The sequence below is a fragment of the Hyperolius riggenbachi genome, chromosome 1 (genome assembly GCF_040937935.1).
Source record: "Hyperolius riggenbachi isolate aHypRig1 chromosome 1, aHypRig1.pri, whole genome shotgun sequence".
Taxonomy (NCBI): Eukaryota; Metazoa; Chordata; class Amphibia; order Anura; family Hyperoliidae; genus Hyperolius; species Hyperolius riggenbachi.
Window position 1 is genome coordinate 392,692,323 of NC_090646.1, and position 26,145 is coordinate 392,718,467.

A 26,145-nucleotide genomic window follows, 5' to 3' on the forward strand; every position below is an offset into this window, starting at 1 on the left:
CAGAGTGTGGTTTTTAAACTGCAAATATTACAGAATGATGCAATGTTATATAAAGAAAAGCTTTATAACTGAAAATAAAATTATGAGACTCTTTTCTTTGATACTAATGTTCTATTAATTATCCATACTGATTAACTACATCATACGTTTTTTCCGCTTCACTGTCACGTTAACAAAGGTGGCGTTTCACTTCAATCATTCCTCCATTTATACATACTTATATTTGCGGATATGCCAGTTCTGTATCTTTTCCATTAACCCATTAGCATACTGACCCACAAAGATTTATGCTGATTTGTAGAGTTCCCTTACAGTGTATAAAATAAAGGTGGATAACCATAAAAGTAGGATTTTAAAAAAACAAAAAAAAACCTAAATATGTTTAGTGCAAAAAATTTATTTGGGGGCTAATTAAATATTTAAGATAAGACAAACTTTCAGCATTCAATCCACAGCATTTTGTCTTCATTTTATTTTAGAACAGTAATGTAAGAAAATACTACACAGCAGATATCTATTTCTGCCTGTAGTGAGAAAGATAACTTTATAGTATATTCAAAAGGAGCTTGCAGCACTCATGGACTTTGGCTGGTTCTGTGACAGACATGTATTTTTTTATTTGAGAATCAACTCCTAGGGACTTGGCTAACTGCACAGCGTTTGGATCGTCAGTTATTAATGTTCCAAGAGCCACCAGAAGTCTAAAACCAGCTTCAAAATCTTGCACAACTTCCAGAACTGTGCTGACAGCTGAGAGGCACTGAGCCTTGCCCTCTAAGTCACTGACTTTGTGTAAACATGTGGAATAGTTCAGCATCAGTGTGGCCAAGGCAATGTGGATATTCTTATTATTTATTGCCTTTATTTCTATTGCTTTTGTTATGACAGCGTCTCTTTTGGACATCATGAGACCTTCACCTGTCTCACAGGCAAAGCAATTGCATAATGTCCGAAGTGCAAGCAGTTGGTTGGCTTGTTTGCCACTTGGACGCATGATTTGGAAGAGGTAGTTAATAAACTGATTGCCTTCTTTTTCATTGCAGAACATTTCATTAATAGCAGGACTTTTGACAGCTAAACGAAGAACATCCAAGGCTGGAAATGCAATGTCTGAAAGTGAAACAGAAAATATTTATTAGGGATTTACAAATATATATGCAACAATTGTGTCTCTGATACTTCACATAGTTGGGCAAATACTCCTATGCAAGAACCAGTAACTACCGTATGTAGGCTTGAAAATACTACTTTCAATTCTCCACTGCAAGTTGTATATACAGTTATGCTCATAAGTTTACATAACCTGGCAGAATTTATGATCTCTTAAAGGATTCAGAATCACCTGGGGCTTCGTCCATCCCCAGGAGATCTTCTGCACTGAGACCTAACAGACTTCTAGGGGCAGGAAGAAGCTCCAGGTGAGTAAAAGGTTTTTTTTGTTTGTTTTGTTTTTTAATCGCTGGATGTATCTTTTAACTCTTTCACAGAATATGAATGATAACGCAAACACGTTTATTTCACTCATGGCTAGTGGTTGGCTGAAGCCATTTATTTTCAAACAACCAAGTTTACTCCTTTTAAATCATAATCACTACACAAACTACCCAAATGACTCTGATCAAAAGTTTACATACCCTGGTGCCCCATAAAAAGGAAGCCAGGTATATGGCTGATCTTGCTGCTGCACAAGTCCCAGCCGTGTTAAATACTATTCCCCCTCCAGGCCGCCATGGATGGTGGGTAATTAAATAATTTGGCAATTGCTGGAAGCCGAATTATTGTGTTTTAAAAGTAAATTCAGCTCCATCTTCTGACGGCACCAAAGTTACTCCCTGTGCGCCCAAGTCTCCTGCGTTGGATTCACGGTGTTCGAGCCAGGTATAGGTGCCCCCAGTATAGGTAGCTAGGCATAGGTGCCCCCAGTACAGGTAGCCAGGTAAAGGTAGCCCTGCTGGGGAAAGTAGAAAGCTAGTGCTAGTGCCCTCCCCCCTGGTAGCAGAATAGTATGCAGCGGTGGTGTTTCAGTCCACCAGCTCCATGCTGCAATGATCTGCGTGTAATCACGTGATGTGCAGAAGAACCAGGAAGTGGAGAATCGAAAAGTTTTTGGGTTATCGATCATATTCTATGAAAAATGGTTAAGAAATCATAAATTTTGCCAAGTTATGTAAACTTATTAGCACAGCTGTAATTGGGTGCTTACCGGTATATGCTATTGAAAATCTCAGACAAGTATGAAGTGTATCTCCAGCCACAGAAATGAGACTACAGCTTTCTGTATAGCCAAGCAGAAACCCAATAGTTGATAATTACATTTAATAGTTTGAATTAAATCCTACAATTGTAGGACACAAAGATAGGTTTAATTGTATGTTCTCTGGCTATAAATTACAGCCCTTGCAGCCCCTAGCAAGCAGGAAACACTATTCCAATTCCCTACTCCAGATTTACCTAGAAAACATGGTGGTGTTTTGCTACCATCCATAGAATGCCTGTTCAGACAAGCGTATAACATTTTATAACCCTATATACTTATCTGTTCACAATGTAATCAGAAGCAAAGGCTCACTGCCTCAGACCCCCCTCCCCACATCTCCTTAACTAGTGTGTCCTCCCACTACCCTTTGGAAGGTAAGCTCGCAAGGGCAGGGTCATCCTCCTAATGTTTTTGTTGCAATACTTGTGCTGCTTGAGACTCTACTGTACATTTTTGGTTGTACCTATGTTCCCCTTGTCATATTGATGTGCTTTGTAAAGCACTGCGGAATATGCTAGCACTATATAAATAAAAAGTAATAATAATGTAAGTGGAGTAAAAAAAAGCACACAAGGCTGGGAGATGGAAGAGAAACGTACTCAAACACCTTTTGCAAATAGGCACATGGTACGCAACATCATTTCAGGTTGGGCATTACTTTAAAGGAGTTATCAGGCAAAAAAAAATGAGTTTCACTTAGCTGGGGCTTCTACCAGCCCTATGCAGCCATCCTGTGCCCTCGTAGTCACTAACTGCTGCTCTGGTCCCCCTCCATCTGCTTGTTAAGTTTTTGCTGACCTCGGGGTCGGCGGGCCGCATTGCGTACATTTTTACGCATTCCAGCTGGTGCATTAACACATACATTTTTACACGCGGGTGGTGCAATGCGTAAAAATGTACGCATTAAACCACTAACGCGTAAAAATGTATGTATTAATGTTCCTGCACCAGCTGGAATGCGTAAAAATGTACACAATGCGGCCCGCCGACCCCGAGGTCGGCAAAAACAAAACTAGCTGGCGGCAGGGGACTGGAGCAGCAGTGAGTGACTACGAGGGCACAGGATGGCTGCATGGGGCTGGTAGAAGCCCCAGGTAAGTGAAACACTTTTTTTCGTCTGATAACACCTTTAAGATATGACCGTTAAAATAAGGAATTGAAAAAGTCAACGAAACAAGGCAAAATTCTACCATTCCACCTTTCCTTTTGTGTTCAAGTCATTCTGTCAGTAAATTGTAGCACTGTTAATCTATAACTTGGCAGTAATTTAGCGCTTCCTGGTGCACAAACCTCAGCCATGCAGAAACAAATACAGGTAGTCCCCGGTTAATGAACGAGATAGGGACTGTAGGTTTGTTTTTAACCTGAATCGGTTCTTATGTCGGAACATTGTGCCATCTCTGTCCCCTGTACCTCCTCTGTGCCCCCCTGTGCCTCCAGTGTCCCCCTCTGTGTCACCTCTGCCCTTTGTACCTGTTTATACAAGTTTAAAAGCCATTTTTTCTTTGATTTTTAAAAAAATGATTTTCTTAAAATCTACAAGTCCAATTGGAATTTTTTTTTACTTGTTCCCATGGAAACAGAGAATCCATGCCGTTAGTATCGGCGGGTCGTTCGTAAGTCAGGCGTTCGTAAGTCGGGGACTACCTGTATAGGTATATTTGTAGATTCACAAACCTCGGCCATGCAGTAACAAAAATAGGTATCACACAGTAATGGAACTAAGATTCTATACATATTAAATTAATGTGTTACATATGCTGAGTACATTGTGGTTCTTGAACAATATACCATATGTATGAATCAACTATGAAGGTGTAAAACATTACTCCCAGAATTAGAATCAGATATCCAATTAGAATCTGATATCTAACTTAACAGTTCTGTACTGGTTAAAGAGAAACCATGACCAAGAAGAGCAAGAAGTTTTAAATCAGGATGATACCATTTATTGGCTAACTAAAAAGAATAAGAAAGCTTTCGGCCTTGCAGCCTTCGTCGGGCTTACATCCTGTTGTGTAAGCCCGACGAAGGCTGCAAGGCCAAAAGCTTGCTTATTCTTTTTAGTTCGCCAATAAATGGTATCATCCTGATTTAAAACTTCTTGCTTTGACTGATGGCTAGCACGGTACAATACCCTACTGCATGACCTAGAATTGAACTTCATCCCAATCAGTAGCTGATACCCCCTTTTACATGAGAAATCTTTTCCTTTTCACAAACGGATCATCAGGGGGCTCTGTATGGCTGATAATGTGCTGAAACCCCTCCCACAAGAAACTCTGAGGACCATGGTACTCCTGGCAGTTTCCTGTCTGTAAACTTTGTTGCACTGTGGGAAACAGGGCTGTGGAGTCGGTCCAAAAATCCAACGACTCCGACTCCTCAGTTTAGGATTCCACCGACTCCGACTCCTCGACTCCGACTCCTCTAATTTGCATATTACAATTTTGTTGATTGAAAGTATGTAACATGAAATTCGTCTCTTAACTGCCAACGCTTAGGAATTTTACAAGACAACTGAAGTGAGAAGGATATGTAGACTACTATATTTATTCCCTTTAGACTAAAACTAGTCCTTGGTAAGAGTACTTGTAAAAGGTACAAACCGGAACAAAGAACATCTATCAGGCCCTAGGCAAAGTGTGGGTACATGTAAGAATGATGTGCAGGTACTCTGCAGGGGAATAAGGAGATTGTAAACAGACAACACCTCTGTGTTCAATGTGCACAGCATTCTCAGTGGATTCCCTGCAGCTCTGTGGGGAGTGCATATGTAGAGTATAGTACTACTGTGTAACAAAGTAAACCTGAGACAGATGAAATTAAAGTTTTATACATACCTGGGGCTTCCTCCAGCTGCCTTCAGGATAATCAGTCCCTCGTTGTCCTCCTCCACCACCTGGATCTTCTGCTATGAGTCCAGGTACTTGAGCCAGTCGGGCGTAGTGCGCATGCACACACTCCGCCGCCAGGAGCATACTACACCTGTGCAGCACTATTGCGCAGGTGCAGAATGTTCCTGGCTGTGGGAGCGGCATGCGGCCGGACAGTGCTGACTGGCTGAATTACCAGGACTCATAGCAGAAGATCCGGGTGGTGGAGGACAGCGAGGGACTGATTAGCCTGAAGGGGGCTGGAGGAAGCCCCAGGTATGTATAAAACTTTACTTTTCATCCGTCTCAGTTACCCTTTAATTTGTAGTCACCAAACCAAATTTTAACAACATATCAAATTATTTGATTTCATCAGCAAAGGGAGTGCATACATTTGCATAAATCAGCATCAATGCAGAATTATTTCCATCTCATTTACCATCTCTATTAGTGACACAGCTACACATCAGGCTTTATTCTTACAGCATAGATGTTATTTAGTATATATAAGAGATTCCTATGTACACATCATATATACAGTCACAATCAGATATGTATATCTGACCTTAAAAATACGGGGACTGCTTTATTGAAGCAGCACAAGTAACTAATTTTGATTGGTTTATTTCATTTTTGTGGACTAAGCACAGCTATTACTGTATATATACATTATTTTTAACCACTTGATGACCCACCCTTTACCCCCCCTTAAGGACCAGCGCTGTGTTTAGTGATCTGTGCTGGGTGGGCTCTGCAGCCCCCAGCACAGATCAGGTAACAGGCAGAGAGATCAGATTGCCCCCTTTTTTCCCCACTAGGGGGATGATGTGCTGGGGGGGTCCGATCTCTTCTGCCTGCGTGTGGCTGGCGGGGGGGGGGGCACCTCAAAGCCCCCCTCCGCGGCGAAATTCCCCCCTCCCTCTCCTACCTGCTCCCCCCCCGGAGATCGGGGCTGCACAGGACGCTATCCGTCCTGTGCAGCCAGGGACAGGACGTCCCATCACATGGCGGCGATCCCCGGCCGCTGATTGGCCGTGGATCGCCGATCTGCCTTACGGCGCTGCTGCGCAGCAGCGCCGTACAATGTAAACAAAGCGGATTATTTCCGCTTGTGTTTACATTTAGCCTGCGAGCCGCCATCGGCGGCCCGCAGGCTATTCACGGAGCCCCCCGCCGTGAATTGACAGGAAGCAGCCGCTCGCGCGAGCGGCTGCTTCCTGATTAATCAGCCTGCAGCTGCCACTTTGCCGACGCACGGTATAAGCGTCCGGTCGGCAAGTGGTTAATGACTATTATCTGAGAAATAGAACATTTTATCATATCTTCTATTTTAATTACAGTTACAAATTCATTAGGAGTCGGAGTCGGTGCATTTTTTCCCGACTCCGACTCCAGGCACCCAAAATTGCCCGACTCCATGACTCCGACTCCACAGCCCTGGTGGGAAATAGCTGTTTACAGCTGTTTCCAACTGCCAAAACAGCAAGCAGCAGTTACATCACCTGCCAGCAGTAAAAATGTCACCATGTGATAAATGTCAGAATCTAAATTGGGGAGATGACAGATTTTACAGTGGACAAACACTGACTAAATCATTTATACATATGGCTATATTTGGACGCGCACAAAATGGCCTTGCCTGTGCACAAGGAGGAGCAAGCTCACAAACTTCTAGGGGGTCCCGGCAAGCAGCTATATGGCATGGAGGACATGGGAAGCCGTAGGAGTATCAGGAGGCCTCCCACTTCCTAGGTAAGTATCTCTCAAGCACCCAAAAATGGATAAAACTGTGTTAAAAACAGCTAAAATAGAAAAAGGTTAAAAACAGCCAAAATAGAAAAAAGGGAGGTGGCTTACCTCAATGACGAAAGATTCGTAAATTAAATTAACAAATTGTATCAAGCACTAGGCTTAATAAAATTTGTTCATTTCATTTACTAATCTGTCGTCATTGAGTTAAGCCACCTCACCTTTTTCTATTTTAGCTGTTTTTAACACAGTTTTATCCATATTTTGCCTCTTTCCCCCTTGTGCTACCCACCCTCCTTTGGGAGGGGTTTTCCATTTTGGTTAGGTGTACCCCCATCCCTATAGCCAATATTGGACTTCTTTGCCAAGAGTGCGACCGGTGACCAGTGTATCTGGACACCTGAGTGGAGTCGGGGTTGTTGATCTCCTCCTACCGTCATTGGTTGGTTGCCCATCTGCAACATCTTTTTGTGAGTACCATCCTCTACCACATTTGTAACCCCTTGTCATTACTTATTACACTATTGGGCTTTCCTTGTCTATATGCTTTTTTTTCTTCCAGGGTGTCATTCTTGATCACCCTACACACCTGCATCTCTCTTTCCCTCTCTCTGGTGCCTTTTCCTTAACCTACCCCCATTGCCTGTGCCAAACCAAGCCACTAAAATCTGTAAAGGTAACATCCCCTTAAGAACTCATAATTTCTCCAAGGTCAAGACAAACACAAATCAGGTCAGACTAACGCAGCACCAAAATGAACCACACAGAGATGAGACAGACTGCAGAGTAGTGTCAGCAAGTCTGGAAGGTCCAGCACCATTCATGCTGGGACTGCGGCTGAAATGCTCTACCAAAATCTACCTGCTTCAGCACACGTGCCTTGGCTCTGCTAAACCTGCTTAGTCAAAACACCTCAACTGCCACAATGTCACACATGAATTTTCAGGAAGAATTCTATATGTATACTTAGGCCTCGATTCATAAAGCATTCACGCATGCGGAAATGCTAAAAACAGCTCACTTTACTGACCACATAGCAAAATGTATTCATAAAGGCTTTTTCCGCATGAAAAGCCGACATTCGCAAGCAGAGTGATAAATCACCGCCTTGCGCGGTGAATATCTTAACAAAAGTAACAAATGTCAATTCATAAAGATTAGAGGAAGCGGTATGCAGACAGGGATTACCGCTACCTCTGATGTGGCGAGAAGCGTGCGGAATACATTGCAGTGAATGGGACAGACTTCCCAAGCAGCAGCAGAGAGAACACCGCACGGAGGGACTCGGCCAGCTTCTCCCGTTTCCGCATGCCTACCGACAGCCTAACGCTAGCCTACAGCGGAATATCTCCGCACTCCTATCGCAACTAGAAACATTTTTATGAATGACCACCCAGAAGGCTGAAATACAGACAGCGGTGTTTCCCCGCACGGATTTACCTTACCGACAGCACTTTTATGAATCGAGGCCCTAATGTATGAACTTTCCAAATTAAAATGTTGCTTCCTATTTAAATAAAAAAAGCCGAAGTTAATGAAAATACAGCAATTGTCACACACCTTCAGGCCATCTGACTGCCCTCCATAAAGTGTCTGCTTGTTGAGCTGTGGCAGTTTCTCCAGAAGGATTAACAACCACAGAGAGCAGCTTGTCAAGTCTTATTAGATCATCCTCAGGCAACTTGTATTCTTCAGGCGCGGATTCATTCAATTCTTTTAGTTTACCTAAACAAGTAAAAAGGAAACCACAGCATTACAATAACATACAATACAAAAATAAAAAATATAAAATATTTCTTACATGATTATTTGCAGGATTACAACATAAAGAGACATGCAGCCCATAATATGCTTCTTGTTAGGAAAACTACTTTGCACAGTCAGGAATCTAGCCCAGATGATAGGTGCCAAACAGATATTCTCCCTATAGCTAAATCTGACATTTAACAAACAATGGTTTCAGTCTCCTTTATTTAAATCAACAGGACATTTTATTTATTTATTTCCTATGTGTGAGTGTTTAATCAGCAAATCGGCACAGATGAAGGAATGGCAACTCTCAAACTGGATGCGAATCCTGACATTCTGCACTGTTAATGATTGAAGAAACTAAAACTAGAGCATGATGCACATGCCAAAAAAAATGGCAGTTTCATTTTTAACTGGTTCCGGGCCATGGTATTTGAAATGATGCCCTGTTTGGGTGCTGTTATCCCTGTCAGGGCACACCGCGTGGCCTTGTCGCCCTGTTGTCGCTACAGCCGGCTCTCTGTGCTGTCACTCATGACAGCAGAGCTCTATGCGCTGTTCAGGAGCCAATGACCCCGTAATCACTGTGAGCCAATCACAGCTCAGTTTAAAAAAAAAAAAAAAAAGGCTCTGGTCCTTAAGAGGCCAGAGACTGCCAGTCCAAATTAGCAGACTGTTTGGCAATGTATATAGCTAGCTAGCTCGACACATACATACTAGCTAACAAGGTTTTATCCCAAATGACATAGTGGCATAGAGGATGAAACTTTCCTCGCAGTGCTGGGTCAGGACACTACCTGTATCTACACTAAGCCTGTATGCAAGCCCGGATTTGTACTCTTTACCGCCCTAGGCCACTGTCACCAGCCGCCCCCCTTCAGTATAGGTAGTGGGATGACCCCTCCCCCTTCCCACTAGTATATGTAGCCAGATGACGCCTCCCCCTTTCACTCCAGTATAGGTAGCCAGATGACTCCCTTAATCCCTCCTTTTCCCACACCCCCACCTTTTAATATAGGTAGCCAGCTCGCCTTCACACCGCAGCAGCCATCTGTGTCACTCATTTCTCCACTCGTCTCCAGTGCAGAAGCTTCCTCTTCCCCAAGTCCATAGCCGCTGGCCACAATGCAAGCGTGCACAGAGAGCAAAATGGCTGCTGCGCAGGCGGCTAGCAGCAAAGTACCATGGCCAGGTGCTCGCCTGATCTCCCTGCATTGCAGCATTTGCAAGCTTGCAAATGCTGCACCAGTTTAGCCTGCTGCTTTGGTGCCCCTGCTTCTGTGGTGCCCTAGGCCATGGCCTAGGTGGCCTTGGCCTAAATCCGGCCCTGCCTGTATGTGCCCCCCAGTTTGCATGGGTTTCCTACGAGCATTCCAGTTTCCTTACACATTCCAAAAACAGAGGTTAGTTGAATGGTTTCCCTCAAAATTGGCCTCAGACTATAAGGATTAAAAGTACAAAAACCAACCACATAAAACCCCCTTTTCTCCCCTTAAAAATGAAAACATGGCCTTGAAGCTGCAAATGTTACGAGTGTTATATACCTAGAGAACAGATTTAAGATCCTTCGTATTTATAGCTAGCTCTGTGAGGTTGTATGGTAGTGGGTTGATTGAGTGTGATAGTTGGATGGACGATCAGCTGATTCACGTGAAACACGGCCGTGCTTTAATTTTTAGAGGGGGGAAAAAGGGGGGGGGTTATGTGGCTGCATTAATGTTTTCAATAAGGTTGGATATCTGATTAACCTCTTGAGGACCATAGGCTGACACAACCCCCCCCCCCCCCCCTCCCCAAGTGACCAGGCTATTTTTTTTACAATATATAGAGAGTTTAATGTGTGCATCAAACACCAAGTGAACCTGACAAATCTGGCTTTGCAAATTTGGCCTGATTGGCTTATCATGAGGCTGTACGATTTTCTCTGCTGTACTATTTTTTACAATTCAGGCCACTGCAGCGTTAAGGGCTCGCTGCAGGGCTGTACAACAGCACACAAGTGACCCATCCCCGTTTTCTGCTTACAAAGAGAGATTTCTGTTGGTGGGCTCTGATAGCTCCCATAGTGTTTACAGGTAGTCCCCGGGTTACGAACGGCCAACTTACGAACGACCCGCCGATATGAACGCCGCGACCATAGCTCCGCCCCGTCGCATGACGTCACGCCCGCCGAAAACTACCTGTTCTGCCCCGTTGAAAATGAAGAATATGGGCAGCGGAAGGTAAATAGAGGCCTACTCACCTGATCCTCGGCGGTAGAAGGTGCCCTCGTGGTGCCCGGAAGGTCCACAGCCCGTCCTCTCGCTTCCTCCACTGTTTCCCGGCGGCTCCTGGCTTCACATGCGGCGCATAATGGCGCAATTAGGAAGCGCCGCCACTAGGGGGCTCTTCCTGATTACGTCATTATGCGCAGCATGTGAAGTCAGAAGCCGCCGGGGAACAATGGAGGAAGCGAGAGGACGGGCTGCGGACCTTCCGGGCACTACGAGAGCACCTTCTACCGCCGAGGATCAGGTGAGATAACCTCTATTTACCTTCCGCTGCCTATACTCTGCATTTTCAACGGGCCACAACAGGTAGTCCCGACACGCACAGATTCAGGTTAAGAACGAGTGGGCAGTCCCTATCTCGTTCGTTAACCGAGGACTACCTGTATTTATTTTTGTATTTATTTGTGCATCAGCCTATGAGAGCCGATCGCTCTTGTGCCTGCCCAGGGGACAGCCGAGTGACCGGCTGTCCCCAGTACAGCGCTGGCATAGATCGCAGCGATGTACACTGTAAAAAGACGTCAATCACCGTTGGGAGACTAATGACAGAGTGGAGCTCAATCATTCAAGTGGGGATGCGCGATCCCCTGCGATCTCTGCCCCCAGGACATAACACCAATTGGCATTACGCGGTCCTGGGGAAGCCGCCGTATTCACTCCAATTGGCATGAGGCGATCGGGAACCAGTTAAGCAGACACCCGATTGGTTGGTTTTTGTATTCAGTTGTGTTTTAGGAAGGTGGCTCCCCCAATTTGGGGTAACAGTTCAGCTGTATTACCTTCTAGCACTCCTCAACGTTGTGCAATTTTCCAGGGATTAAAATTAAGAAAGAGGCAGCACACCACTGGCTGTAAATGTTGCTTTTATTGCGGAACAGAGACACTACATATCACGGACACGTAGGTCCTTCATCAGGTGCATAACTGACTTTACCTGATGAAGGACCTGCGTGTGTGACATGTAGTGTCACTGTTACGCAATAAAAGCAGCATTTTGCAGCCATTGGTGTACCGCCTCTGTCTTACTTTTGGTTCTACCGAGACCGTTAAAGCAATCGGGTCCAGGCTAGGCATGGCTTACTCCCGGGTTCTTACACTTGGGTGCTGTCTCCTTGGAAAGTCATTTTGCAAGTATGATAGGGATTACATGGTGAGCCCCTCTGGGAGACAGTGAAAAGCTTATATAGCTGTAAACAACTGTGAAAGATGTCAGCGCTTTATAAATACTAAATGACAATAGTAAAAATAATTCCACTGGATCAATTAGCAGGGGCCAGCAGTACTCCTGGGCATTTGCTGCCCAAAGCTAATAAAAGCTATTACATCTTGATTGTACCTAGAAAAATATACCTGTTACTTAACTGAACTTACCTAAAATCAGTGCTGGGTTTGCCTGGTCAAAGGTGACAGGATCCCTTTTAGGATAGTAGGTGTTTGGAATTTGTGCAGCTGCTGACTTGTAAGCATTCCTCCCTGCAAATCACAACACAAAGCTAATGTAGCCCTCTATGAAATTGTGTTAAATGCTAGACGATTTAAGTGTATTTGCCGTTACCTGTAAATGGATCTCCTCCAGCTGTGGGGAATGAATAGGATGATGAGGTAGGCATGTAACGACTACCACCTGAAAGTCAAGAACTTTAAGTTCATTCACTGCAACGTCTACAACACACCTGAAAGATTGCATCCAAATCACCATGTTCTATTGAAATTCAGACTAGCTGTACAGCAATATATATACAAATCCATGGACCTTTTATTATGCCCTTTAAAATGTTACATAATGCATGCCAGAAACAAGAATGTATTTTTACAATATACCGAATTAAACTGTTTTGGTTATTATGGCCTAACATTAAAAAAACAATCTGGAAGAATGATTTGTTTGTTTTTTAAATGTCTTTTTCATTTTTGGGTAACTATAGGGTAGGAGTGTAAGGAGTTAAAATGTAATAAAAAGCATGTATAACTATTTATAAAGTGTATGTGCATTATTAACATATTTCTAACAGATTTTATAGTTATTCATAAAAATAGTTTTGCATAACATCCAATTAAAATAGGGTGACCTAGATAATATTAAGAAAGTGGTTTTAAGGTTTTAGCTGATGATAGATAGTTTAAATTCACTTGTCAAAATACCTGTAAATGGATCTGCACTAGATCCAGGAGCAGAGGAACCTCCGGGGATGTAACGGCCACCACCTATTAAAAATATATAAAACTTTTAAAATGAATTAAAAAAACAAACAAACATAAAGAAACATTTAAAGACTTTGTAGGACTACCCTTTTTGCCTTACATAGTATTAATTCTCCCAGCTACACCTACGCACTGAAAAATGGAGGCATATAATCTAGTGCACAATTAAGCAATTATACAAAACAGTTGCTAATTGTCAACAAAATAACATGTACCTTAAAACACAATAAATAAGTCAAAATCTCCTATGTAAAAAAAAGCCACGGTCTACTAACACATCTACGTGTTGAAGACAGTTCAATGTAAAAAATCTTACACAATGGTAATACTGAGCACATCAATAAGATCTTCCAAGGCAGAAATCTGAAGTGTTTCCAAATGTGCTGAGGAATGAAAAGGCATTAGTTGGCTGAGAAAACTGAGTGCCACTAATGAAAGATACCTTTTCCCCAATTTCCTTTTGCAATTAGGAGCACACTCAGCTGAGACCTGGAAGAAGCCACTAAGACCCTGGTATTCCTATCTAAGGTACAAGAAGGATGGTCATAAGTGGTCGTTATGGAAGACTTGCACCCAAAACCATTTGTACAGCATGGAAACAAACCCAAGAAATTCTTCTTTGTATGATGGCACAAGAACTGGTGTGAAGAAAAAATGGCTGCAGGTATTCTAGACTTGAGAGCTAAAATCTGAAAAACCCGGCTATAAAGGAAGGCGGTTTGTTCGCTGAAACCCTGTAAAGTGGTAGAAGTTGCTGGTGGCTTTACGGTTGCATTTCTGCAGAGTTGAAAAGTACAAGCAGATCATTATTCAGCATATAATATGAATAATGAAGCATATGTCCAATCTCAAATTCATTCCGTGGCAGGACGAGTCCAAACATATAGCCAAAACCATACAGAAATGTATGGCCCCTGTAATCTCATCACGACTAAATCTGTCTAGGATTGCATGAAGAGACAAAACGCCACTAAGTGTGCTCTTAGTAGGTGGAGCTCTAAAGCATTTTATGTCCAACAGGAGACAAACCCTACACAAGAGTCCTGTGGAAAGGAGAGAAAAAACAAGCCAATGTCCTATCAGTTTGAACTACCATAGCAGTCAACTGGGTACTAGGTAAGCAGATCACTGAAGCGGAAGATGCAGACATTGGGGAGACACCTGTTCTCATGCTAGATTGTCCCTCAAAGAGAGCCAAGATGGCGACGGAGCTGGACGCTTAACTCAGGAGCTCCGGGCAGATCTCTCCTTTTCAGCCTACCAGCTTGCCGCAGAGCTGCTGAAGTTTACACTGCTGGACTCCCTGACAGTAGGACATTATGGCATCCACTACCAGAGCCGGGAAAAACAAAGAAGGAACAGCTACAGCCTCCATTGAGCGCTTCGTGCATGTAGACCAAGATGGCGCCAGTCTCCCACAGCGCGCCCGCTCGCTTAACCGCTCCACGCAGCCCACGGCCCAGAGAGCTGACAGCCCTTCATCACCCGAGCGAAACTCTAATTCACCCTCCTTGGAAGCTGCACAACACTCGTCCGAGCCTCCATATGAGCCGCCACACGGTAAGCAAGTACAGCACGAGGCGGACATTCACCATCCGCCTACACACAGTGCAGCAGACTCTATCCCACCGTGTAAAGCGGCCTCAGCCCAGTCTTCTCCACCCTCTCCCACACTAGAGCAGACAAACTGGGACGCTAATGAAGAAAGGGAGGAAGAAATAGAACCCGAACTCACTCTAAAAGAAATGCATCAGCAAATTTTATCTGCAATAATGAACACTCGCACTGCTCTCACAACTAAGATAGAAGAAGTCAAGTGTGATGTAGGCCTCATCAGATTAGACATGCAGAAATTGCGTGAACGCACCTCTGAATTGGAAGTCAGGGTATCCAAGCTGGAAGATACTACACCTATCCTAACTAAAGATCTGCACACTGTTAAGCAGCAGTCACAAGGCAATCATGCTAAAGCAGACGACATTGAAAACAGTCTGACACACAACAATCTACAATTTGTGGGTCTCCGTGAGGGTGCAGAGGGTTCTAATCCGGAGGACTTTATTGAAACATGGCTTTTACAGCACTTTGGATCTGAAAACCTATCCAAAACTTTGCAGTTGAGCGTGCACACAGAGTCCCATCTAAACACCCGCCACCGGGTGCTCAGCCACATGCATTCCTGGCCAGGCTACTCAACTGCAGGGATCGCGATACTATCTTGAGACTTGCACGTACTAAGGGTGATCTTAAAATTGATAATACTAAACTTATGATCTTCCCTGACTATTCAGTTGAACTGCAAAAGAAACAAGCCTCGTTTATCGACATCAAGAAACGTCTGAAAGATGATAATCTATCATACTCTATGCAATTCCCAGCTAAATTGCGTGTTGTGGAAGAGGACAAAACTTTGTTTTTTCAAACACCGCACGAGGCAGTTCAATGGCTGGACAGTAGGCCTTGTTAATAAAAGTCTCTATATCTTCTCCACTAAATGCCTTTTTACTAAGCTACCTTTGTACTGGCTCTGCGGCCTACAACCTGCTTAACTTCCCGGACTGGCTGAATACTTGGTCTCCATAAGAGTGCTCAGCTAAATGCTGATCTCTTGTCCTGTGATTAATGTTTGGGTATCAAACCCCAATGCTTCTGCTGTTTTGTTCCTGTTTAGCATTGTGGGTAGGGGTTATAGCTTTTATGTTCTTATCTGTTCTGGAATGCTATGCTATCAATATCTTATACATAGGGTTGTATTCACACTGTATTGTTGTCATGTGCCTAGCCTAGTATGTAATTATCGTTTACTCCTTTTAAATGTCAAAAGACACATTGAAGTTCCTATCATGGAACGTTAGAGGAGCCAATGATAGTTTTAAGAGATCTTTGATATTTGCCCAAATAGACAAAATCCATCCGGATGTTCTTTGTTTGCAGGAAACGCATATGTTAGCAGGTAAAACTGGATGTTTACGTGAAAAATGGTTGGGATGGTCTACTCACAGTACATTTTCATCATATTCTAGTGGTGTATCACTTTTTCTACATAAGAGATTGAGATCTGTTATACATAAGGTATCCCTTGACTCACAAGGACGGATAGGTGTTGCTCTTCATATTGAAGATGTCCCCTTGATCCTTAAAGAGGCACTATTAGCAATAACATGCCCCCCAAAGAATATACATATGTAAGTAGATAAATACTTCCTCTACTTACATAACAGATGTATTGCACTGTCCTCGGTTTCCAGCCATATAATTTTATATTATAAATATAGGGACATTCTCTTCATGGCAGGGGCCATCTTGCTTCCTCCGGGTATATTCTCCCCCCCCCCCCGCACTCCCCTCCTCCCCGCACTTATTCTCAGCACAGCGGGGAGGAAAAGCTGCAGCTGGCAAAGACTCACCTAATAATAGATCCAAGCGCTGCAGTTCCCCCCTATACTCTCTGCACTACCACCGGCGGCAGTGCAGAGAGTATGGGGGGAACTGCAGTGCCTGGGAACATTATTCCTGGAGTCTGTGCGCTGCCTTTATCCTTCCCCAAAGTTCTGTGAGGGGAAGAAGGAGAATGCGGCGGCGGCGGGCGGCAGAAGGGCAGGAGGGGGGGGGGCGCGGACATCACACTGGAGGAGGGGGGCAGAGGACAGTGACAGGAGATAGCCTCTGGCCCCCCCTCCGTGCGCTCTTACAGCGGCTACAACCACCGCAGACAAGGGGAGAGGAGGCGGCCAATCGCAGAGCAGAGGGGTGATTGACAGAGGCTTTAGCCAATCAGCCTGCCTGTCATTTCTGTTCTGCGGCCTTGCGTCCTGCAGGCATGGGGAGAGAAAAACCTCCTAGGAAAAAAAGTAAGAATGATTTTAAGTATTTGTATTGCCTTATTAGCATCCTGTTTGTCTATGTAATAGGCTAAAATAGAAAAATGATTTCACATATAATGCCTAACAGTTACTCTTTAAAGGGACTCCGAGCAGTGCAGAAACTATGGGAAGATGCATATCATTTTAAAGCTCACTTTCTCCTCTTTCCAAAGATATATAAACCGCCACTCTACGCCTTTTAGTTTTCGCTTTTGAATTTTAAATTGCCGCGGCCACGATTTCGATCGCGAAAATTGAGAAAACTAAAAGGCGTAGGGCGACGATTTAGAGGTCGTCAGAAAGAGGAGAAAATACCTGGTAGTATCCGGTGGCGGGTATTTCTGATAGTCCTCCAGGCCGGCCCCCCAGAAGTGAAAGGACACCAATGTTCACCTGTTAGGAAACACATGTAATCAATTAATTAGACCCTAATGACTCCTCTCCCGCCCTGCATAAGTATGTGCCTACTTCCTTCCTACTTCACTTTTACCAGAGTAACACCCTGTGCACACAAGAGAAGGAAAAGGTGATGAGGCTAGAAGTCCACCATGTGAATAGGGTTTAGGGATTATAGTGGGGGGCCGGCCTGGAGGACTATCAGAAATACCCGCTACCGGATACTACCAGGTATTTTCTCCCTGCGTCCTCCAGTCCGGCCCCCCAGAAGTGAGAGACTACAGAGAAACTGTTCTTTACTCACAACTAGGGTGGGATGACTGCTTGCAGGACGTTTCTCCCAGGGCTGTGGAGTCGGTCCAAAAATCCACCGACTCCGACTCCTCAGTTTAGGATTCCACCGACTCCGACTCCTCTAATTTGCATATTACAATTTTGTTGATTAAAAGTATGTAACATGAAATTCGTCTCTTAACTGCCAACGCTTAGGAATTTTACAAGACAACTGAAGTGAGAAGGATATGTAGACTACTATATTTATTCCCTTTAGACTAAAACTAGTCCTTGGTAAGAGTACTTGTAAAAGGTACAAACCGGGACAAAGAACATCTATCAGGCCCTAGGCAATGTAAGTGTGGGTACATGTAAGAATGATGTGCAGGTACTCTGCATGGGAATGAGGAGATTGTAAACAGACAACACCTCTGTGTTCAATGTGCACATCATTCTCAGTGGATTCCCTGCAGCTCTGTGGGGAGTGCATATGTAGAGTATAGTACTACTGTGTAACAAAGTAAACCTGAGACAGATAAAATTAAAGTTTTATACATACCTGGGGCTTCCTCCAGCCGCCTTCAGGATAATCAGTCCCTCATTGTCCTCCTCCGCCACCTGGATCTTCTGCTATGAGTCCAGGTACTTGAGCCAGTCAGGCGTAGTGCGCATGCACACACTCCGCCGCCAGGAGCATACTACACCTGTGCAGCACTATTGCGCAGGTGCAGAATGTTCCTGGCTGTGGGAGCGGCATGCGGCCGGACAGCGCTGACTGGCTGAATTACCAGGACTCATATCAGAAGATCCGGGTGGTGAAGGACAGCGAGGGACTGATTAGCCTGAAGGGGGCTGGAGGAAGCCCCAGGTATGTATAAAACTTTACTTTTCATCCGTCTCAGGTACCCTTTAATTTGTAGTCACCAAACCAAATTTTAACAACATATCAAATTATTTGATTTCATCAGCAAAGGGAGTGCATACATTTGCATAAATCAGCATCAATGCAGAATTATTTCCATCTCGTTGACCATCTCTATTAGTGACACAGCTACACATCAGGCTTTATTCTTACAGCATAGATGTTATTTAGTATATATAAGAGATTCCTGTGTACACATATATACAGTCACAACCAGATATGTATATCTGACCTTAAAAATATGGGGACTGCTTTATTGAAGCAGCACAAGTAACTAATTTTGATTGGTTTGTTTCATTTTTGTGGACTAAGCACAGCTATTACTGTATATATACATTATTTTTAATGACTATTATCTGAGAAATAGAACATTTTATCATATTTTCTATTTTAATTACAGTTACAAATTCATTAGGAGTCGGAGTCGGTGCATTTTTTCCCGACTCCGACTCCAGGCACCCAAAATTGCCCGACTCCACGACTCCGACTCCGACTCCACAGCCCTGGTTTCTCCCAAAGGTTACGTCCTGATTAGACAGTACATCAATTCTATAGTGCTTTATGAATGTTGACGGGTTTGACCATGTTGCCGTTCTACAAATCTGTTCCAGTGATGCCCCTGCTTTTTCGGCCCACGATGTAGCTATTCCTCTTGTCGAATGAGCCTTCACTTGTGAAGGGAGAGTTTTTCCTGCCGCATTATATGAAATTTCTATAGTTTGTCTTATCCATCTTGCCACCGATGCCTTGGTGGCTTGCATGCCTCTTTTTTGTCCTGAAAAAAGTACTAGTAATCTATTAGTCTTCCTCCAATCTCTGGTCCTTTTCAAGTATATCAGAATTGCTCTTCTTACATCTAAGAGGTGGAGTAATCTCTCTTTTTCTGATTTGGGGGTGTCACAGAAAGACGGAAGTACTATATCCTGGGTTCTATGAAACCTTGTATTTACTTTTGGAATGTACGTAGGGTCAGGTCGAAAGATTATTCTGTCTGACATAACGGTCATGTATGGTTCTTTAATAGATATAGCCTGCAGGTCCCCTACCCTTCTTGCAGAGGTTATTGCTATTAAAAAAGCTACTTTTAATGTAAGGAATTTTTCTTCTGCCTGTTGTAACGGTTCAAATGGGGCGTCCTGTAACTGTTGAAGTACTACCTGGAGGTCCCATAAAGGGAAACTTTTTACTGATATAGGTCTAGATTTGGACACTGATTTTAGGAAGTCTTTAAAGTGACTCCGAGCTCATAAAAAAAAAAAATGAAAGTTGTACTCACCTGGGGCTTTCTCCAGCCCAGTGCTGGTCGGGAGGTCCCACGACGGCGTCCTGGCTCTTCTCCTTCTCCCTGCTCCGGAATGGCTGACAGGCCGCAGCCCGGGCGACACTCGCCCGAGTGTCGGGCTGCTCCTTCTGCATATGACGCGGATTACGGCACACGGCGGCCGCCTCGCGTCATCACGGCGGCCGGCGTGAAAGTACTGCGCATGCGCGATTAAAGCGCGCATGCGCCGTACTGCCACGCCGGCCGCCGTGATGACGCGAGGTGGCCGGCGTGTGACGTAATCTGCGTCATACGCGGAAGGAGCAGCCCGACACTCAGGCGAGTGTCGCCCGGGCTGCGGCCTGTCAGCCATTCCGGAGCGGAGAGAAGAGCCAGGACGCCGTCGTGGGACCTCCCGACCAGCACTGGGCTGGAGAAAGCCCCAGGTGAGTACAACTTTCATTTTTTTTTATAAGCTCGGAGTCCCTTCAATGTATTGTTCCTTTGCAAGTGGTCTGTCTAGGAATACTGATAGAGCAGTTACCTGTACTCTTAATGTGCTGACCGCCAAACCTAACTCTACTACATCCTGTAAAAAGTCTAGAATTACTGGTAAATTAATCTGTTCTTCTTGCAGCCCTTTTTTCTGTTTCCAATTTTTGAAAGCTTTCCAGACTTTCCCATAAATTTTTCTGGTCACTTTTCTTATTTTTAAGAAGAGTATGAATCACTTTTTCTGAAAACCCTTTCTCCACTAGTATTTTCCTCTCAGGATCCATGCCGTTAATCGTAATCTCTGAGGATGTGGATGGCATATTCCTTCCTGCGAGAGTAGGTCTGGTCTGTGGGGCAGCTCCCATGGCTCCCGAATCGCCATAGCTTTTACTAACGGGAACCAGGCCCTTTTCGGCCACCAAGGGGTAATCAGTATAACAGTGGCTGTTTCCATTTTTATCTTTTTTACTACTCTTGGAAGTAGATTGAAGGGTGGGAAGGCATATAATAGGTCTTCCAACCACGGGACCGAGAACGCGTCTAGAGGTTGCGTGTTCTCGGACCTGTGAATTGAATAAAACCTCTGAAGTTTCGTATTTCTTGGAGTGGCAAACAAGTCTATTTTGGGTAAACCCCATAGTTGAGTAATCATGTGGAAAGTCTCTTGACACAATTCCCATTCGGCTTCTAGTACTGGGGAGCGGCTGAGTCTGTCTGCTAACTGATTGCAATTCCCCTTTATGTGTACCGCTGACAGGGATAACAAATTCTTTTCTCCCCATTGGAGTATTTCCATGGACAAGTTCATTAGACTTTTTACCCTGGTACCCCCCTGTTTTGTTAGGTATGACACCGTGACTATGTTGTCTGACATAACTTTGACATGTCTGTTCAATACTATGTCTGAAAAAGCCAGTAATGCTTCTTTTGTGGCTGTTAACTCCCTGAAATTTGAGGAACACTTCCTCATCTCCTGATTCCATTCCCCCTGAGCTCGCCTGTCCTGGCAGTGGGCACCCCATCCCCACGAGCTGGCATCTGTGGTAATTGTGACTTCGTCCTTTGGTGCCCATTCTCTCCCCTGAGAGAGGTTTCTTTCCTCTAACCACCATAGAAGGGATCGTTTTACTTCTGGCGTTAATATCTTTTTCCGATCTAGAGATCGATCGTTTTTCCCCCCCTCCTGCAGGAACCATTCCTGTAGGAGGCGTGAGTGCAATTGAGCCCATTGCACCGCCGGGATGCATGAAGTCATGGTCCCCAGCAAGGAAACTGTTTCCCGTAGCGAGACTCTCTCCTGGCCCAGGAAAAAAGAGGTCTTTCGAAAAACCCTTTCCCTCTTTTCTGGCGGTAACCATACTCTTCATTTTTGTGTCTAGAACATAACCTAGATATAAAGCCTTCTGTGAGGGTACCAGATTGGACTTTTCTTGACTGACTAGCCATCCTAGTCTGTTTATTAGTTCTAAGCAGAGCCAGATCCATCTCTAACTCCTGCTTTGTTTGGGCAAAAATTAAAAAATCGTCCAGGTACGGTATTATCTTTATATTTTGAAGATGGAGGCAGGCTGTCATCTCTGCTACAACTTTTGTAAAAATACGAGGAGAAGCGGCGAGACCGAACGGTAGAGCCCTGAACTGATAATGACACAGGGTGTCCCTGAATTCTAGTGCAAATCTCAGGTATTTTTGGTAACCTGAGTTTATTGGTACGTGGAGATAGGCGTCTTGTAAGTCTATAGTCGCCATCCACGCCTCTTCCCACAGTAACTCTCTTACTGTATAAATATTCTCCATTTTGAACTTTTTCTCTCTCAAATAACGATTTAGATTTCTTAAGTTTATGATCAAACAAAACTTTCCCGACGGCTTTTTTACAACGAAGATGTGAGAGTAAAAACCTTCTTTTATTTCCTGCGCCGGAACTCGACAAATTACATTTTGCTCCAGAAGAGAGATGACAGCCTGTCTCAGGGCCTGTGCCCTTTCTGAATCCCGTGGGACCTTTGTAACATAATAATTGGGGGGAGGGAGTCTGCTGAATTCCAGTTTGTATCCTGACCCTATCAGGTTTAAAATAAATTTGTCCCTCGTTATTTCCTTCCACTGCGGTAGGAAATGTATTAACCTCCCCCCGACCCTTATATGAGAGTCACTTGGGTTCTTTATTCCCAGGTGCTGGAGGTTTTCTGAACGGGCCCGCCCCTCTACCTCTTCCCTGGGTGTAAGTCCACCTTTTTGACTGCTCCATAAATTTATTCTTTGGTGGAATCAAATTCCTACCCCTAAAAAACCTTTTTGGCGTAAATTTCTGCCTTTTGTCTGGGAATTTTTTCCTCTTATCGGTAGACCTGGATAGAATGTTATCCAAATCTTTTCCAAAGAGTAAGTTACCCTCAAACTTCATAGCACACAGTCTATTTTTTGAGGTGAAGTCACCCTCCCAAGTTCTTAGCCACACAAGGCGTCTAATAGAATTGACCAAGGCCGCTCCCTTCGCAGTAGCCTTGAACGATTCTACCAGGGCATCGCAAATGAAAGCTAGAGCCCTAGAAACGATTGGGAAGGAATCCAGTAACTGTTCAGCAGGTGTACCAACGGCTAACAGCTCCTGAATCTCATCAATCCAAGCTATGAGGTTTCTAGACACACAGATAGCCGCTATATTGGGTCTAAATACTAATGAAGATGTTTCCCAAGCCCTCTTAGCTAACACCTCCATTTTCTTGTCTAGGGGGTCCTTTAATACACCCATGTCCTCAAAGGATAGGTCTGCATTTTTCGAATATTGGGATAATGCGGCGTCCAATCTTGGGCATTTATCCCATCTTTCTATGTCAGTATCCTTAAATGGGAATTTCCTTTTAAAAGACCTTGTTACTCTAAGTCTTTTCTCTGGAAATTCCCACTGTTCCTCAATTATACCACTCAGGGATTTATGGACTGGGAAAACTCTGATAGCAGGGGCTTGTAGACCTTTATAGATAGTATCTTGGACAGAAACTTCTTCTACAGTCTCCGTAATTTGTTCGCTATCATAAATGGCCTTTAATAACTCAGTAGTCTCGTCAGGATTAAACAAGTATCTGGTAACTTTTCTCTCTTGGGCCTCTTTATCAGAGTCTTGCTCTGACAAGTCCTCTTCCATTTCGCCTGAAGTGTTAGAGGAGGTTTCAATAATTTCCGATTCTGGCCTTTTTCTTTTTACTGCAGAGGAGGTAGCAGTAGAGCTGTCTCCGGTCGGTTGGCCATTACTCTGGCCTTCCGCAATTACTCCTCTTAAAGCCGAGAAAGTAGACTACATTTCCTTTTTAAAAGATTCTAAGAAGTCTTTCATGACCTTAGCGGAATCATGTGACTATTTCAGTTATACATTTGCTGCAATCAGGTTTTTTCCAGTCACTGGGTAATTTTCCATTACAGTTATTACACCTGTTTGACTTGGATTTATGTTTAAGGGAAACTTGTTTTTCTGGAGCCTTGCTCTAAAATAAAACATATTTCCGGAAAACCTCAGTTAGTTAATAACTCGGCAGTCCCCCCTACTATATATAAACATACTGTCTTACAAACAATATTTTAGTTGGCAGTCTATTACCTGAGAAGGTGGTAAGGTGGCCGTCAGTGTGACATTCTGGCTTGAAGTGCCTTTTTTCATCGCCTCAGCAGGAGGTACTGTTTGTGACTCCATCCTTCTCGAAAGGCCGTCTCCGACTGGCTTACTGCCTCTAAAGTAGCCGAAACACGCACCTTGGCCCCTCCATTTTGTTTGAGGGCAGCATCCGTAAGGCGACCAGCTGGTCTCCAACGGCTAACAGCTCCTGCTTGTCAGCGGCCGCTTGAGGAGAACCAGGCGTGCAGCGTTTCAGAAGGCGTAGCTTAGTTAGCCTTCATGCGCGCATGCGCGGAGACTTCGCTGCTTCCACCCTGCCCTGACGTCACCCGGAAACCCGGACCATCCGGCAGCAGGCTCCGCCTACCACGTGTGCGGGCGTGCTGCGTCTGTAGGCGCCGCGAGTGCAGCGACCCTCCAGCCGCCACCGTCCCAGTCAGCAACCACAGGTACCTCCGACCAAACACTGCCGCTACCTGCCCCGCGCCCATGAGCAGACTGCCATTGTCCACTCACCGCCGGTGGGGTCTAGCCCAGCGCTTAGGAGTCCTCTGGCCATTAGCGCAAGACCCTGAGGCTGATCTGCTGATAATAAAAAGATACGTGTTCCCCAGGAAACATGGTGAAAGTGAAGTAGGAAGGAAGTAGGCACATACTTATGCAGGGCGGGAGAGGAGTCATTAGGGTCTAATTTATTGATTACATGTGTTTCCTAACAGGTGAACATTGGTGTCCTCTCACTTCTGGGGGGCCGGCCTGGAGGACTATCAGAAATACCCCATACTGCCTCTGAAGAAGCTGGTTTAGACCAGCGAAACAGCTGTCAGGCACTTGATACCCCCACTGCATGTACCTGCTGTTTCCCCCACCGGAATAAAGGGATTTTTAAAGGAGTGGTGCCCCGCTTTTTTCTTCAAGCTCGATTGGATGGTCTATTTTTCTGGATGAGCACGCTCTGTATCCTGGTCCCAGTCCTGGTGTGTCTGCCCTGCTACATTTGGTGCCAGGTATCGTTGTTTCTCTTTGTATTAATCCTTATGCAGGGAGGGAGAGGAGTCATTAGGGTCTAATTAATTGATTACATGTGTTTCCTAACAGGTGAACATTGGTGTCCTCTCACTTCTGGGGGGCCGGACTGGAGGACGCAGGGAGAAAGAGAGCTTTAAAATGATATCCATCTTTCCATAGTTACATTGTATTACACAGGGCGACTTTTTCTGCTGAATGGAGCTGCTGACTTTGAGAAAAAGTCGCCATGTGTAATACAATGTAACTATGAAAAGATGGATATCATTTTAAAGCGCTCTTTATCCTCTTTTTGACAACCCCTAAATCGTCACCCTACGCCTTTTAGTTTTCGCTATTTTCGCGATTGAAATTGCCGTGGCCGCGATTTCGATCGCGAAAATAGTGAAAACTAAAAGGCGTAGGGCGTCGGTTTATATACCATTGGAAAGAGGAGAAAGAGAGCTTTAAAATGATATGTATCTTTCCAAGGTTTCTGCACTGCTCGGAGTCCCTTTAAGTATCTATAACCCCCCCCAATCATTAGACCTACTAAATCGTGCACTCCTATTTGCTTTAGACTTTCCAGGCTATCGAGCAGTATGTATGGGCGATTTTAACATGCTTATGAATCCACAAACAGACACATTTACAGACAACACTATCATCTCCAATACTACGCCCCCCACCACCCTTGCTAAATTTATAGCTGAAACTACATGGGTAGATGCCTGGAGACATTTTCATCCTAATCAACGCCAATATACCTGTCATACCATACAAAAATAGGCTCTATCTAGAATAGACTATATCTTTGTTGACCCCCTACTGATTCCCTCTGTTCTTACTACTTCACATCTACCTCGCTCTATCTCAGATCACACACCACTTTTTTTTGGAATGTTCATTATCGCAAACTAGGCCCCCATCTAAATAGAGATTGCACCTTTTTGGCTTTCCCAAATAATAGATCATAGCGATGTAACAGCCCAATTAGCTGAATATTTTGAAAATAATCTTGATTAAACAAGCAAATGTAATAAATGGGACGCTTTCAAAGCATACTCTAGAGGCACCTTTGGACTCGCCATACGTGAGATTAAGCGTTCTTCTAGACTCTATGAAGGTAACCTAGAAGCTACATTATCCGCCTCTGTGCAATTCTACATTAATGACCTAAACGACACTAATAAAAATATATGGTTGAGGGCAAT

The 26,145-nt window shown here is 44.3% G+C and overlaps 1 protein-coding gene across 1 annotated transcript in view; it reads right to left on the reverse strand.

Annotated features, from left to right (window-relative positions):
* Positions 1 to 454: 454 nt before the first annotated feature.
* Positions 455 to 26,145, reverse strand: part of PLAA (phospholipase A2 activating protein) — a 71,116-nt gene continuing 45,425 nt past the window's right edge. The window contains exons 10-14 of the mRNA XM_068234618.1: positions 13,044 to 13,106; positions 12,457 to 12,525; positions 12,273 to 12,374; positions 8,443 to 8,607; positions 455 to 1,110 (exon numbers count right to left, since the gene is read on the reverse strand). Coding sequence (XP_068090719.1) covers positions 545 to 1,110; positions 8,443 to 8,607; positions 12,273 to 12,374; positions 12,457 to 12,525; positions 13,044 to 13,106 — 965 coding nt within the window. The 3' untranslated portion in view covers positions 455 to 544. The remainder of the gene's footprint in view (positions 1,111 to 8,442; positions 8,608 to 12,272; positions 12,375 to 12,456; positions 12,526 to 13,043; positions 13,107 to 26,145) is intronic.